We start from the raw sequence: 17,162 nt of genomic DNA, 5'->3' as shown, positions 1-17,162 counted from the left end.
ACGAAAGGAAATAAACTGAGAATATTAACTGAGTAAGTTTAGTACCTAAAAATTAATCATTGAGTAAGAATAGAATGGTAGTTTCTTCTAGCTAATGTACTCAAAGTGTGGTAAGCAACATATTTACCGGTCTGTGATAAAATCAATATAAAAATAATGATTAAGCATTTAAAAACTTCCATAGAAATATTACAGTAATTTTTATATTTGTTGAATCTTTTTGGATCTTTTAAATTTCATTTTTCTAATAATTCATTTTACTTATATTTTATAAAGTATCAATGACAGACTGGATATTGAAAAACACCAACAAAAACTGAGAAATACTACAATACTTGGAAGATATGTATACTTCCAAAGTAAGGAAGATAGAAAGATGAGACCTTAACCTGTTTTTCAATGAGATTTTGGTTTAGAAAGAATATGATATATACAAAAATTTCTGTAATATTCATCAATATAACTATCCATATTTCTCAAAGTTTACATCATTTTTTAATTTTAAAATATATCTATTACTAGAATTATAACTATCCCTGAAAATACAAATGCAAAACTAATATTTCCTTCTAAAGTTATTTATATGAAGAGTACATTTTGAGTTAAAATTAGGGCTTGTTTCTCTTACTGCCTATCAGTCTGATAGCCGTCTATGCCTATCAGACTAAATGGCATAGGTGGCTAACCCATCTTTAACTGACTCCACACAAAGCTAGCTATCCTATTGCCAGGTAAAGCTTTTAGCTTTTTTCAGCTCTGTGTCTGACCTGCATAATCTCAAAACCCTGGTAACATATAAAAGCAAAATAATTATACTTTTTTTAGAGACTCTTCTTTCAATATTTTTATTCCTATTAAGAGAGATTAATTTATGTTCTCAGTCCTTGACATTAGGAGTTGGCAAACTTTTTCTGTAAAGAAGCAGATGTTAAGAATTTTAAGTTTTGTAGGTTATGTGGTCTGCTGTCACAGGTATTCAACTCTGCTGTTTCAGCAAGACAACGGCCACAGACAATATATAAAGAAATGGGTATAGTTGTGTTCCAATAAAATATTTTCAGTGCCCCTGAAAAAAAAACTGGCAGCAGGTTTTCAGATGTGGCCCAAGGACTGTAAGTTGGTGATCCCTGTTCTGTACCATAGATATAACACAAAAATGCAATCATTAAAAAACTATCACAAAGTACACACTCAAAAATTGAAAATTTTTTTGCATCTATCATCAGCTTTTTAAATTGAAAGACTGAGAGATCTGTTAACATTCAGGCTTACAGAACATAAGACATTACTTTTCAAGAAAATCATTGTGGTTTTAATTTGCATTTCTCTGATGATTAGTGACCTTGAGCATCTTTTCATGTCTATGGGCCCTCTCTATGTCCTCTTCGGAAAAGTGTCTATTCAGGTCCTTTGCCCATTTTTTAGTTGGATTGTTTGATTGTTGGGTTGTTGGTTGTTTTTTTTTTGGTGTTGAGTTTTATAAGTTCTTTGTAAAGTTTGGATATTAATCCCTTATGAGATGTACTGGTAAATATGTTCTCCCATTCAGTGGGATGTCTTTTTATTTTGTTGATAGTTTCCTTTGCTGTGCAAAATCTTTTTATTTTGACGTAGTCCCATCTGTTTTTCTTTTCTTTCCCTTGCCTGAGGAGATATCAGAAAAAGTATTGCTACAATGAAAGTCCAAGATTTTACTGCCTATGTTTTCTTCTAGGATTTTTATGGTTTGAGTCTTATATTTAAGACTTTAATCTGTTTTGAACTTACTCTTGTGTGTGGTACAAGAAAGTGGCTAGTTTCATTTTTCTGCACATATCTGTCCAATTTAACACCATTTATTGAATAAACTATCTTTAGCCTATGGTATGGGCTTGCTTCCTCTGTCAAATATTTAACTATAAAGGTGTGTTATCAGAATGACTATTATCAATAAATCAACAAACAAGTGCTGGTGAGGATGTAGAGAAAGAGTAACCCTTTTGCACTGGTGGTGGGAATACAGACTGGTGCAGCCACTGTGAAAAGCAATATGGAGATACCTCAAAAAATTAAAAATGGAACTGCCTTATGACCCAGAGATTCCACTTCTGGGAATTTATATGAAGGAACATGAAACACTAACTTGAAAGAAAATAAGCACCCCTATGTTCATTGCAATGTTATTTATTAATACAATAGTCAAGATTTAGAAGCAGCCCAAGTGTCCATCAGTTGAGTGGATAAAACAACTGTGGGGCATTCCCACAATGGAATACTACTTGGCTATAAAAAAGAATATTTTATCCTTTACAACAGCATAGATGGACCTTGAGAACATTATGCTGAGTGAAATAAACCACTCAAAGACAAACGCTTTAAGATTTCACTCATATGTCAAATCTAATGAACAAACTTAACTAACAAGCAAAATAGAGAAAGACTCATAGATATAGAGCAGGCTGACAGCTCTGGTGGTGGTTGGGGGTGTAGAGATTAAGCAAAAAAGAAAAAGAACTCAGGGACACAGACAATAATGAGGTGATTGTGGACGGGGGAGGGAGAGGTGGAGGTGCTAGAGGATATAAGTGGGATAAATGGTAATAAAAATACAATAAAAAAGAAAGGAAAAAAGAAAATCAAAGTAAGTATACTGAAAATTTTTCTGCCTTGTCTTTAATGTCATATGTCTAGGGAAGCTATCCAGGGATGTCCAACCCACAGCCCACAGGCTGCATACAGCCCAGGATGGCTATGAATGCAGCCCAACACAAAATCATATATTTACTTAAAACCTTTTTTATGCCCATCAGTTTTCATTAGGGTTTATGTTTTTAATATGTGGTCCAAGACAATTCTTCTTCCAGTGTGGCCTAGATACACCAAAAGGTTGAACACCCCTGCCAGGCCTTTCATACTATTATTGGATAGCAACACTCCTATTGACTATAAAAACCAGAAAGAGATTTATTTACACTAATTGCCACAACCACTGCAACAAATAATACATATGCAATAATACCCACAGAGGAACCCTTTTAAAATGAGCCACAAACTTGACTCAAATAGTTATAATATCACAAACAAAACTGTAATTCAGAGTTGGATGCTTTTTGTTTAACTCACATCTATTGGGCAACTTCAAAATGCAGAGCTCTTGTTGGCATTTTTAACAAACCAGGAATGTAGATTTATTTCATGTTTGTGGTTCAAAGTTGGCCTTTCCCAGCATGCAATCACTCCTTTCCTTCAAGGGGTGAGACAGTTTCAAACTAAAGTTTGAAACTCCAAATCTCTTTTTCACCTAAGTTCTGGTCTCCCTAGTGGAACAGGAAGTTCTATAAACAATTTCTCCCTCATTCTAGAACTCTCTTCCCCAGAACACAGGAGAAATTGCAAAGTGTTTAATATAAATTTCTAAAGGAGTCTTACTGTTAGGTTCCAAATGTCTTAACATAAACGCTCTTATCGCAAAATCCCTCTGAAAATTCTCCTGACCCGAAAACTACCTTTACACAAATGACTCAAAAATCTCTACTTCAGTTTTTACCTAGTAATTATTCTCAAAATATTATCATTGGACTATGAGTAGCCTTCTTTGAAGAGCAGGAATCAAGTAAAAGAATTCTAAAATATAAGTAAGTAGATTTTCAAATGGGGATTACACTGAGACATCAATGACAAGGCAGTATGTACTATTGTTCTGGGAATATGATTTCTGTGGGAAAGGGAAGTGCCCCTGGAAAAGGGGTTAGAACACATTTGTATGTTCACTGAGATATAAAATTTGGGATATAAAAAATTGTCATCATGGGGTATTAATATTATTTTCTTTCTCCTTGTTTTATTTCTAGTCAGTGAATCTTCTGATTTCCCAGACTTAAAATTCTAAAGTTATTCTTGATCGATTTCCATTTTGCTTGAAAATTCAATCACAAACTCTTAGTGACTATTTCTTTATTTCTTTCATACTACTGTCATTCATTATCCTTAATTACAGAGACAATGCTATGCTGCTGCTGTCTACCTCCTTTTTCTGTCAAGATTCTTCAATTCCTCTATACATTTTTGCTAGAAGCCTTTCCCAAATACTAATTTTAATTTTGAAAGTATATGAATAAAATATAGCCTGCTCAGTAAGACACCATAACTACTGTCTAGTAATGATGAAGTATTTTAAACAGTTAAAGAATGAGGCAAATATTTTAGAGTAGTAAAGACTGAATTTAAATACATAATTCATAAATAATAAAAAGATTGTTATAGAGAAATTTAACAAAAATGAAAAACAAACCCAAGAAAGAAGCAAATGTTATAAGGCAAGACTTAAATTATGGGCCTACTAAGGGCAGAGAAAGAAAACCAGAAAATAGGATTATGCTTACTGTAGTAATAATTGATGCAGCTGCTGTTATTACTGAAGCCAGATAAAATCCAGATAAAATATAAAAGTAATCAGAAAACTATACTCACAAAAATTAAAGGAAATACCAAGACTGGGCCTAAAAAGAGGGGAAATATCAGCAGCAATAAGCCAAGTGACATGGACATTGTCTAAATAGTGTTCTATGGAGTGAATTTCTGACTGGCTTACCCAGGCAACAAAGCAAGTTGCCAGGGTTACTATTGCGCTTATGACACATCAGTCACTCTACCACTGGAGGGAGTCTGGTCACATATTCTTTGATGTGACTTGTACTCTAATAACTTCCTATTCTTCACTGGAAATGAATTAGAACCCCTAACAAGAATATGAATTGGTATACATAATCTCATGGTTTTCAAGCTTTTCTTTCAAGTTTGTTTTAGTTTTGGTTTTTTTTTTTGTTTCATACTAATAAAAATTTACACTATCTCTATAGTTATATCTGGGTCAAAAAATGAATCCAGAGGTCACATATGGTAGTACAGATCTATCCTTAGAAAAAATAATAAAGAAAAAAATTTTTAAATCAAAAACAGAGAACAGCTCTGATGCAAATGCCTATCCAAAGCGGGTATCAAAGTCACACAGCACATGAAGTGCAGCAGAATGGAGCAGAAGCTGAAAAAACCTTGCAAGATTAAGGCTGACAAGGATATTTCTGATGGGATAGGAAAATATAAGCAAACGTTAGATACTGTAACTGTGATTTTAAAATTCTTTTAAGATTCAGAATTTACAGTTTCCATTTACAGTTAAACTGACATAAGAAGTGGCTAAGTAAATAAAACACAACTGAAATGAAAAAACAAAGATCTAAACACTGGCAAAAAAAAAAGAAAAAGCAGTTCAACTCAAGAATGTATGTCAAGAATAATATTCCATTTACAATAATGTTCTCTACTTTGTGTCAAGACTTATGAGAAATGATATATAAGTAATACTTCATTGAATTATTTTAAAAATCCTACAGGATCGACATTATTATACCCATTTTATATGAGAAAGCTTGAGGCTAAACAAAAGTAATTTGCTTAAGGTAGTAAGCATATCTATCAAGAGTCAATATTCTTAGAGGTCTTTTGGATACTAAGGCAGTATCACCACTATGCTATATGCAAGCCAGTGAGACTGAGTGATGATTACCTTACATTCCTGTACTATTATAGGTTGCATTTAGGGGTACTCCCCCTTGATGTCTGCTTCAGAAAATGTCACTAAGGAATAGGTAATACAGCACTGTGACACTAAGCATTTCTGTGTTACTTTATGTTTCCAAAGTTAAAACGTGTTTAGTTCACATATCAATAAGCATAAAGAAGTCTCAACTGATTTATAACTTAAGTAGATAATGTCCAAATTAAAGAAATTTACATTTTTAAAACTAATTATAATGGAGTAAACCTTTTTTCTCTTCCTCCACAAAACTATTGTTAGAGACAAAGACAGGGAAATCTGTCAGCTTCTGTCTGTGTAATTTCTTTAAAATGTGTTCCCCTGCTGCCTGGCTTCAAAAACTCTGTAAGCCATATCTAATCAGTGATAAACTGCCTTGATTATGGAAAAAATACTTGTTAAAGCTAGGAAACCTTGGGGGTAGATGGATTTTTTTTCCTTTTTAACAAGAAAAGAAAGTTTCTACGTACATATGCATGATAAAAATAATGAAAAGTACAAATAATGTAGAATTCTATGTGTGAGTTAGGGGGCTGTTTTGTCTTATGGGTAAATTAAGAGTCTAATGTATCTGTGTGAATAAACAAAAGGGAAATAAGAGGTTTCCCATATTATTAGCACTTGTATATGAGAGGTTAATGCTTTTTTCCCCTCAGTTTTTTGAAAGCCACTATTAAAGTACATCTTATGTACAACTTGAGTATATTTCAACATGTCAGAAAGGAGGAACAGAAAGGGTCTTCTAGTTGCAACAGATTTATACAAACCACTGTATCTACAGCACATCTACCTAGGTTTCTCAACAGAAGCCTATCCAGAATCATCATTTTGAACTGCAAGTAACATCCAGGCAGGGACCATGAACTAGCAAGCAAGAAAACATATGTAGGATAAAGGCACACATGAAATAATACATGGGTGTAATAAGAAGCACCTCTTGCCTAATTAAAAAAATACAATTATATGACCACTTGGGCTCTTCCATATTCTTCACAGACTACTAAATACTTTGAGAAACTATGAAATAAAGAAACATTGTGAATTGTGGCTAATAATATAAATAAGAAAAAAGGCAAGTGATAGACAAAAAATATATAAAAGAGGAGAGCCAAGGAAACATGAAGATAGACATACAGTTATGCTGTCTTAGTTGATGCAAAACATAAATTTTAAAACATCTGCAAGTGAAAAGGGTAAAAGGAAATGTATATTTAACAAAAATATTTTCTCCTTTTCTGTTTTATTCCACTTCTAAGGAATTTATGTTGCTCTCATTTTCCCCCATTGTCAGATTAATAGTAGTGTAAAATAGAAAATCAAAGAACAAACATGACAAATGTATTTCTATGATCACAAAATTATGGCAATATAACACTTAATATACCACATATTATGTACTTAAGCACATAAGAAGATCTTCTGCCACATCCTAATCTTTCTATGTTATATATTTACAGAAGTAAAATAATGAGACCTGAGAGGAAGTGAAAGGAAGTGAAGGGAACAAATAGCATCTATCTAGTTAAAGAATTTTTCATATAAAATTATGATAAATAAGGTCTGGTTGGAAAATTTAATGCAATATTTTTAAATTGTTCTGTTAAAACACCTATGTAATCTTCTCTAAGTTATTCTTACCTAGTCAACTTAATACTGTTTGGAATTGACATGTAAAGCCACAAAGTAAAAAAATAAGTATTTAACAACATCTCTACACAAGCTATTTCCAAATTTTTACACACCTTTTAATAGAAAAGTTAGGCTCTTTATATCTGTTGGTATAAGCTGTTTTATAAAATGAAACCTTATTTAATTAATCTATATGTAATCAATTAGAAGTCTGAAAATAAGTAGTAATCTTTAGATATTGTTTAGTGCCAGCACTGCCCCCAAAATTAAATGTTACATAATTTACTCATTTTTCGGGATCCATAATATGAACTGAAACAACTAAAATATACTACCAAAGTAAAATAGTTATCACTCTAGAAAAGACCACAATAAACACAGTATCAATTTTTGCACTCTACACTATTAACTCTGTAAAGCCCATAAAAAAGTTTAAAAAAAAGTTATTTTCCCTAATACCTTTAAAACTTATGGTAAAGGTAATTTTAAGTATTCCGAGGAGCAATCATGAATTGCCTATTTCCAATAATTACAGTAATGAGCTTTTGAAGCATCATTGAAGTAAATGAAAATAAAATCCAAATATTTACAATAGTAACATTATAAAAAGTCATTTCACAAAAGCATAAACTAAAACATATATGACTTCTTATGTGGTATATTAAAAATAGTCTTTATAGGCTGATAATGCAGGCTTATATTTGGAATACCAAAATAATGACTTTTAGATGCCATAAATATGTGCACCTCTTATCACGGTGACCAAAATAGTCTAAGGGTAAAGGAAATATAAGCAGCTTTTGCAAGAGTATTTGTTTATCCATACTACACCTGTTTCAGAAATTATTTAAAGTGATTTTGGCCTCAAAAAACAGTTATTCTGTGTCCTAAGTTTATTAATAAACAGAAATTCAGTATTCAGTTAACCTATACTGTACTGTATAGCAATGCCTAACCAAGTTATTACGATGTAAATGAATCTGGAAACAAGACTTCTGTTTTCTATTTGGATTACAATCTGATAAATTTTACGACCTTACTGTGAATATGTTAGTATCTCTACATAACCTTGGCTAAAAAACATTTTTAAATCATTGTCTCTATACACAGTTAAACATTAATCATTTATAGCCGAAGGTGTTCAGGCTCATTTTGAAAATATAAATTGCTAATGAGATGACTTCTTTACAAATGAAGTTATAATCCACATTACCGAAATAGCACTGACTCTTCACCTACTGCAACTAACACAGAAGCACTAGAACTACCCATATTGCACATAGTACTAACTTATCTCTAACGCTTAGACCTATGTTCCATTTCATTCTTTTGGAGGCTGCCAACTTTAACAATAGAATAAAGTCATATAAAAAGACACAATGATAAATATTTGTCACATATTCTGAATCACAGCTGATATATTAGGCCACTTCCTTCACAGATTTTCTTCTGTCTGAACTTGTTTTTATTTTATTTTAACTAAATTTATTGGGGTGACATTGGTTAAAAAGATTATAAAACCTTCACAGATTTTTGAGTTTCTCAATGACAGCCCCAGACCACGAAGCTTGTGGCTGTCCTTGGTGCTGAAACTTTTTTTTTTTTTCCTGACCCTTCACTGGGGGAAAAAAACCAAAAATCTGTCATTCCCAATCCCCTTTTGAGATGAGAAAAATAATTCTAAATTGTGTGTGTATTGGGGGCCGGGGGGTGTCTGAAAATGGGAGGTTTTCAAAAGGAACTGATAAGTTTCTGGATAGAAAATGCTAACTAGTGTGTGCGTGTGTGTGTTGGGCGGGGGTGGGGGTGGCGAATCGGGTTGCTAGAAACATCCAGAGGGCATTTCCCCCTCGGTGCCCAGAGACCCGGGAAATCGGGACTGCGGCAAAGACTGGAAACGCCTGGAGCCGGGCAGAAGCCGCGGGCAGGAAGGCGCCCTCGCCAGGGCAGCTCCTTGGCTGGGGCCAGGCGGGCGAGGACAGCCAGGGGAGCCGCGGCTGGGGACCATGGCGACTTTACGTGCCAACGCGCCAGCCCCGGGGTCCTTTTGTTTCTGGGGTCTGCAGGAAGGGCAGCTGGGCTCAGGGGAACCCCCACCTGCATTTATTTGCACAGAGGGGGCGACAAAAGACCTTGCTGCCGAGCAGGCAGGGTCCGCGGAGCCCGAGCGGCAGCGACGCCTGGGTGCGGGCTCGGCCCTTCTCCTTCTGGTCCCGGCCGCTCTTACCGTCCCGGTCGCACAGCTGAATGGCCTCCAGGCTGAGGTTTTTGATCACCTCCTCACAGGGGCTGGTGGGGCTGTTGAGGGCATGATCCAGGCGCGGCACCTCCATCTTTCTAACCCCCTTCTCAAGCCCGCCTGCTTCGTATCCAGGCTCTTTCGGTGGACCGGGTGGGAAGGAAGGGCGGGAAAGGGAAGGGAAGTGGCGGAGGGGAGGGGAAGAGGACCAAGACACGGCACTGAGGGGCCGAGGCTGAACCGCCGGGCTAGAGAGCCGCAGCCAAAGCGATGGCCGTGGCAGAAGCTCAGGGGAGTGTGCGCCTCTGAGAGACCGAGAGGGACCCGTGCTAGGGCGGGAGGCGCGTGCTCCTGGCTGGGAGGGGACGCGGCGCGCTAGGAACGTGAGGGAGAAGGCGCGGCGCGCGCACGCTCGCGAGAGGACGCGCCCACCTGCTGGCGCGAGGCGAGCTCCCTCTCCCTGCCCTTCCGCGCGCACGCGCCCCGGCTGCCCTCGCGCCCTGGGCCACGTAACCCCGCGCGTGCGGCCTCCGGCAGCCCACCCCGCAGGAGCGGTGGGCCGCCCGGGGTGCCGGGGCTCCCTTTGGCTCGTTCTGCTGGTAAGGGTGATTTGTAGTACTTTCCCTCCTCACAGTGTCAGTCGGAGCCCAGGTTAGCACTGCGGCGTGTCTGCACGGGGAGGTGAGAGTAAGCAGATTGGTTATTAGAAAAATAAGTGTCTAGACCGGTTGTATCGGGGTTTTGGAACCAGTGGGCTCTCTTCTCCCGCTCAAGGTCTCTGGCTACTAGACCCCCATACCCTGCTTGCTCAGCCGGGCCTTCCAAACAGCTTCTTCCGTGTGAGAATTGAGTGGATTGAGGACTGGCAGCGTTTAGGGACAGAACCAACCTTCCTCTCTTCTTTACTCTCCCCTCCCTTCCTTCCCTGTACCGGAAAAATGTGCTTCAAATTACCCTAAACTTGTCTGCCCATTGTTTTTAATGGTGGTTAAGATTCTGCAGGGCACGTAGTGAAGGTACAGATGTTTTAAAAATAAAATGGATGCATGTCATAGCCTGTTGACCTCTGTTGCCATTTGCTTCTTGGGAATAGTTTTTAATTCTGTTGTTATCTCAAGATAAAAAATAATGACTTCCCCCTTTCCCCGTTGTGTATGCTCATTCGATTGAAGTTCCTTTTTATTGGTTTTCCAATTTCGAACATAAATGTTAGCCAATAAAGTAACAATTTACATATAGATCGTTATAGTGCTACCCTTTCTAGCCACATCCATTTGGTCATGACATGCCTAAAGGTAGTTAATTGAAGCCTCATAAAACAGAAGGACTGGATTAAGGTAAAATACGCCTGAGAGAAAAGTTGGCACAACTGCAAGCTGCAAAAAAAATCTGTGGAAGATAATTGGGTATCTTAAAGTGAAGTGTCCTCTTTATGAACTTGGGTATTAATGAGGATGGATGTCCTTCTTGTAGTTTGAGAGAATTCTTGTGTAAAGTAGGGGTGTCCCCAAGCAGAAGATAAGTTATTTGTTAAGAAATATGACAACCGTAATAGAACCACAATAAAAAACAAAAGATTGCTTTGGTCATTTAGTATCATTTGTGGAAAAAAAAAGAAATATGACAGGATGGCACATATTGGTGAATTTCCTGAGTTCGAAATCCTGGCTCTAAAATGTAATAAGTTTAATAAAGATTATATATTAAAAAATAAAAATAAAATAATTTTTTTTAAAGCCTGGCTCTGGAGGACTAGAACTTGATACTGTCAGCCCAACTCCAGTGGGTCCATCTTTCAGAATACTAGTATCAATTTTAAAAACCTCAAAAGGAACTATGTAAACTAGATTACCAATTTACTGAGATTTACAAGTGAAACTATAACTCATGCTTATAATTAAAACTATAACTCATACAAATATTTATTAAGCACCTGCCATGTCCAAGGACAATGCACTGGATATTGGACATTTTGAGTTCAAGTCCATCAGGAAAGAAAGACAACAAAGCAAAATTATATGAATGTTATGAGAACTTGTGGAAGCTCACACAGGGGTCCTAACCTAGTCTAATTACTCAGAAGGCCTCTAAAATGATTTTATTTTAAGAGAATGGGAAATTATTGAAAGGCTTTAAAAGGCAAATTCACATGATCAGATTTTGGGGCCAAAATATTTGTGTAATGGGAAAGGGGGGTGATGTTTTGAGAACTAGTAATGTGACCTTCTGGCACAAGACCTATTCAATCCAAGGCAGCTTTTCGCTGAGGATTTAGATTACATAAGAAATACAAAAGAAAGAGTTAATATTTGACTCTTGACATTTAATGTAAGATTTTTTAGCAAGTTGTTAGACTTCAAATCAAGACATTGTCAAGAGATAAAATGTAAATTTGTTGCCTTGGCCAGGTGGCTTAGTTAGTTAGAGTGTCATCCTGTACCTATGGCTTAACAAATCAAGGTTAGGCCTAGTGGTCCAATGATAAGAGTTTCTCCCATAGTGAAGACGAGATATACTAATTCCACCATAAAGTCTTAGGCAAAGGTTATATAAAGAAGACTGTGGCAATGAGGTAGGTAAAGTAAAAGAAAATTTTATTCTCTTTGACATGTAGAATTACAAAAAAGAGGTAGAAGTGCTCAAGGAAGGCCACCAATAACAGTCTTATTCTCACCTTGAGGATGTAAGGTGAGCAGTTTTAGTTTTAGAAACATAGAGATAGGTATGACAAAACTCAAGGACAGAAAAATTTTTGTCCCAATCTCAGGTCTTTAGAAGGATATCACTTGGCCAGGCTTAGGTTACCACATTCAATTAACCTTGAACAAAGCATCATATGCAGAGGGAGGTCAGGAGTTTACTTTCCAGACAGCTCGTGTACTCAGAAGGCAGTTGAGTTGAGAGCTAGCAGACCTGCCATGAAGTCTGATGTTTAAAAGAGCAAGGTGATACTTTAGTGAAAACTGGGTGAACCTTCTAGAGCAGGGATGATTAAAATACCAAAAAATGAGTCCTGCCAGTCAGAGGTGCCTACCAGGCCCTGACCAAACTGAGAAAGCAAAAACCATGAGCTTCTCTAGCCATCAACTTCAAGTGAAAGACCAGAAGCAACTAGGCACCCAAAGAATGTCACCACAGAGACCAGAAGAAAAAAGACATTCAAATCCAGTGACCCTTTGTCCTGATGCCTCAAGGTAGTAGAAGCTTCCCTCTTCTGATATTCCCAAATACAATCTAAAATAGGATGTTGGGGAAAAGGTAGGAATATGGAAGGTTGAGGATCTTACCTAAAAAAGATGAACTTTACCTAAAGGAACTAATGAAAGTACTGTCCGAACCCAGGCTCCTGGATTAGATATGTGTGTGTGTGTGTGTGTGTGTGTGTATACTGATTATATATATGCCTATATAATAGGCATGTATATAGGCATATATATAATCAATGAATGAAATTTCATGAAGATGACCAAATTAGTTTTTGATAAAATGAAAATTCTTTTCATACTTAAGTTGCGTTGTGAGTGATTGAAATTCTCATACATTTTAATTGTTCAATTGTTAGCTTGAGGTGCCCAACGTTACTATCAAAATCCTACCAATCATTCAAGCTCCAACTGAAATGATACATTCTCTGTAAAGATTATTCCCTCTGCCAGAAATCTTTTTGTTTTATTTCATGGGGCTTTATAGTTACCCACAGACACAATTACACTATGATTTATGTTACTAGTATATATGAAGAATAAAACTCAAATTTGAAAAGGACTTTAAATATATCCTATTTAATACCTTACCCAATGTTGAAGTCTTTGACAAGAAGTTGTTTATCTTTTAATAAATAGTAAATTAAAATACTTAAGAAGTAATCCAAAGCCTTACTCATTCTGTGCCCAAACCTGCCTCCTGTAAGGTAAATACAAAGGCCTTAATTTTCCCCTCTGTTAGTCATACACAATAATGACGAACTTTCTTCCATCTTCTGCCCATGCGTGTTCAATTCTCTGGCTAAATATTCCTACTTCTTTCAAACACTTTTGATATCACGTTGCTTTGAGTCCCTCTCTCACACTGGACACTGTCCTCTGGGTAGCTCTAATTTTTCTAAGCATCCATAGGTGAACATTCCAGGTGTGAAATATAAGAAGAATATAAATAAGAACATGGTAGTCTGTCACAACCCTTGCTCTATATGCCAGACATCTTGTAGCACAGCCCAGGAGCAATTGGCTTTTCTGACAGTGCTATCACTCTGGTACATCTCCTGAGTTTATAATCACATAAAACCTATACTTCTTTCCTGGACATTTGTTATTTCCCCTGTGGTATTGTGAAAATTAAGCACATATATTATTTGTGTAGAGAAGATACTTGGTATTAATTTGCTGAATTATTTGATTGAACTTCAGTGCTTTGAGTGTATAGAATTATATTGCTGCAATTAGCCTAGAATTTTATCAAACTCAAAGTAAAAAGAGGTTACAAAGTCCTTTAGTTAAGCTTGTAAGTACAGAGGTCATTCTTCAATGAGCCACAGCCCTAGGCACTACCCACATTTTTATGTCTAGGCAAAAGACAAAAGGTGAGAACCAAAACCATAGGTAGAAGCAAATCCAAAAAATGCATTGCAAATGAAAGAGTGTTTTTTTCTCTTAAAACATTACCGTAACTTCTTCTAAGCTATCATTATAAATGGTAGGACAGGAGAAAGGTTATGATCGACAAAGTTGAAAACAATTCAGATGTTCTACATTCTTTATACTGACCCAAGTTGGTGGTGCCAGGACTTGTGACTATCAAATGAAATAATACATATGAAAGTAATGTGTGAACTTTTGGCCACCTCACAAAGTTAGGATATTATTATTATATCCTATTATTATATTTTATATGTTATAATGATGTTATATACTAATATATAATAATATGATATAATTAATATAGTGTGATATTATAGTATAACATTAATGATATATTATTAATATAATATATAATATATTATTTTATTAGTAGTAGTAGTAGTATGGACACCAAGAATGCCATTAAGAAAGGATATCTGGTCAATATTACAGTATAAAGTTCTGGAAATATTTTAATACCTATATAGCTATTTGAAAACATTAAAAACTTTCATATTCAAAAATCTTCATAATTTAGCAGTGATTTTCAATCTTTTTTTACCTTATGGCACACATAAACTACTAAAATTCTTTTTTTACCTCATGGCACATATAAACTAATTACTAAAATTTTGGTGGCACACCAAAAATACATATTTTTTGCCAATCTGACAAAAGTAGGATTAATTTTTTTATCCACACCAGGTAGCTATTGTTGTACTGGCTGTTGTCATTTTTTTTTTATTTGACAATCTAAGGGAAAAGAGGTCAGGGACCCTGACTAAATAGTCAAGTATTGCATGTTTTAAAAACTCTTGTAGCATACTAGTTGGAAATCACTGGTTAGTGTGTTGGGACCCTTTAAAATTACATCAGATTGTATTTGCTTTTGGTAGACTTAGCTCAATGGTAGACTTTTGCCAAGCTCATAATGAAATACTCAAAATTGAATCTATCCCCAATATTTGATCTATACAGTCCTAATTCTGTATCATCACATGATGGGAGAGGGTGGAGGCCTCTGATGATTTGATCCAGTACAAATTCATGCTGTCAAAATTCAGCTTGCTTAACAATTCAATAGTTGTTGCAGACTTTTCTCTTTGAAAGCCCCCTGCTCCACTCTCACTTTCAAAAGATGATCTCTCCCTCTCTTTCCTGGAAAAAAATGTGAACACGGAATGATATTTTTCATTTGTTCTTATCTTTAGCTGAGTAGGTTCTTGGTAAAACTTACTACATATCCTTCCCTCACATGTGCCCTCCATTCAGTACCTATATACTGCAGAATAGAGTTAACTTCCTATTTTTATCCCCTCCAGCTGCTTCGGTCTTCTTTTCCTCCAACTCTTTTTTTTTTTTTTTTTTGTCTGTAAAGATTGCCAAATCTCCTTAATTTTAAAAGTTATCTTACGTGAACCAAACAGTTTCTATCTATTTTATTAATATTTTATGGTATGTAAAGAGCCCATTATAAATTACGAAGCTCTATAAAAGTGTTATTCATTACCCCAATTTCCTTTTAATACTCATACAATTTATTATCCACCTTCACCACTCTGATTCTTATCCTTCAAATGTCATCTTTGGATTTGGTGAGATTTTTCACATCACCAAATATAAAGGCATTTTATCATCTGCAACCTGTTTGATATTACAGCAGTTTATTTCTGCTGAACTTCTGTAACACTGAACTCTACTGGATCTCTTCCTACATATTTGCCTAATGTTTAGCAATTCTAGCTTCTAAGCTTCCCTCTTGAGTGTAGGTATTCTTTAAAGTTCAACCTCTGGCATTATGTTCTTCCCTGTTTAAAGTCATTTTTTTCTGATAATGCATGCATTCCCATTAATTTTAAAGTCTTTTTAATATTTAAATTCTCACCTTATGGTCAAGTACCTATCTAAAGTCCCCAACTATAAATAAAGCTATTGCCCTATTTCCAACATTTTTATTTACAATCCCATAACCATTTCTAATTAATTCATTTCCCAAACTGATTGCCTTTTCTAATTTTCCTCATTATTGTCACGGGCAGTAGTACCCTCTTAGTTCCCCAGTATCATCCAACTTTTTGGTTTTCTCTTCTCCTCTTTAAATCAAACTATCCTCAAGGCAATTAAAATTTGCAATATTTCTTGAATGTGTGGGGTTTTTCTGGAATTATAAGTACCACTACCACATTTAGATTCTCAATATTTAGACCAGATTATTGAAATTCTCAGGTACATCTCCCTTCTTTAATCTAGGTGCTATTAAAATCAGTCCTTGAAAACACTAATCAGAACCTGCTCAATAAATTACAATGGCTACCTATTTTTGTTCTATGGTTAATGATGAACTACTACTGCTTTTTAGGCAGGTATATGACAGCTGTACTTTTTTAGAGAGATTAATCTGCCTATGTTTTATAAGCTGAATGGAATGGAGGAAGATGGGAGTTTAGGAGATTATTATAGTTCAGGCAAGTAATTATAAGGCAGTGTTTATAGACTAGGACAGTAGAATTGGGGATGAGAAGGAAGAATGTGAGAGTGATGTTACACTATTGTGTTTCTGAGATTTAAAAGAATACCCTTCAATGTTTTGATATTGAAATATTAAATTGTTCACTCATACTATGGATATTTATATACTATAAATATTGGTATTACAGTACAGCATCATATGGCATATGAAGCAAGAAAGTGTATTATATATACTTTTTCCATTTTAAAACCCAATAGTTGTTTTCCAATGATATACAAATATATTAACCTGAAGAACTAAAGCAACATCTAGTCTTTATTTTATATTTGTCAATAAACAAAGTTCAGTTAAAAATAGCTGCCAGAATAGCATTCTTAGAATAACCTCTGCTGTCACTAGTCAAAGTTTGAAAAGAGTTGGTGTTAGAGGGAATAAGTCTTGGGAGGAATGGAGAAGAAAGAGCTTTTCTATCAACTGGACCACTTTGATTGAAAGCCTTTCTCTTCTCTGTTCCTTCCTCTTCTCTCCAGTGTGTATTACAGTAGAGTACTTTCAGAATGTGTTCAAGAACACAGTTTTCCCAAAGTGCCAAAGTGCCAAGGGAATCTTGAAAATATATCTGGTGATGCGAGT

General features: G+C 35.7%; 1 protein-coding gene and 1 long non-coding RNA gene across 3 annotated transcripts in view; one reads left to right on the top strand and one right to left on the bottom strand.

Moving 5' to 3' along the window:
• PHYHIPL (phytanoyl-CoA 2-hydroxylase interacting protein like) overlaps nt 1–9,800 on the bottom strand; it is a 45,905-nt gene extending 36,105 nt beyond the window's left edge. The window contains exon 1 of the mRNA XM_024561273.3: nt 9,432–9,800. Coding sequence (XP_024417041.2) covers nt 9,432–9,537 — 106 coding nt within the window. The 5' untranslated portion in view covers nt 9,538–9,800. The remainder of the gene's footprint in view (nt 1–9,431) is intronic.
• Nucleotides 9,801–9,914: 114 nt separating this feature from the next.
• LOC139440845 (uncharacterized) overlaps nt 9,915–17,162 on the top strand; it is a 191,488-nt gene continuing 184,240 nt past the window's right edge. For both annotated transcript variants that reach the window (XR_011651108.1, XR_011651109.1), the window contains exon 1: nt 9,915–10,042. This is a non-coding gene — a long non-coding RNA (uncharacterized lncRNA). The remainder of the gene's footprint in view (nt 10,043–17,162) is intronic.

This window comes from Desmodus rotundus, chromosome 4, assembly GCF_022682495.2.
Source record: "Desmodus rotundus isolate HL8 chromosome 4, HLdesRot8A.1, whole genome shotgun sequence".
NCBI classification, from domain to species: domain Eukaryota; kingdom Metazoa; phylum Chordata; class Mammalia; order Chiroptera; family Phyllostomidae; genus Desmodus; species Desmodus rotundus.
This window is presented reverse-complemented; position numbering and strand designations above follow the sequence as displayed.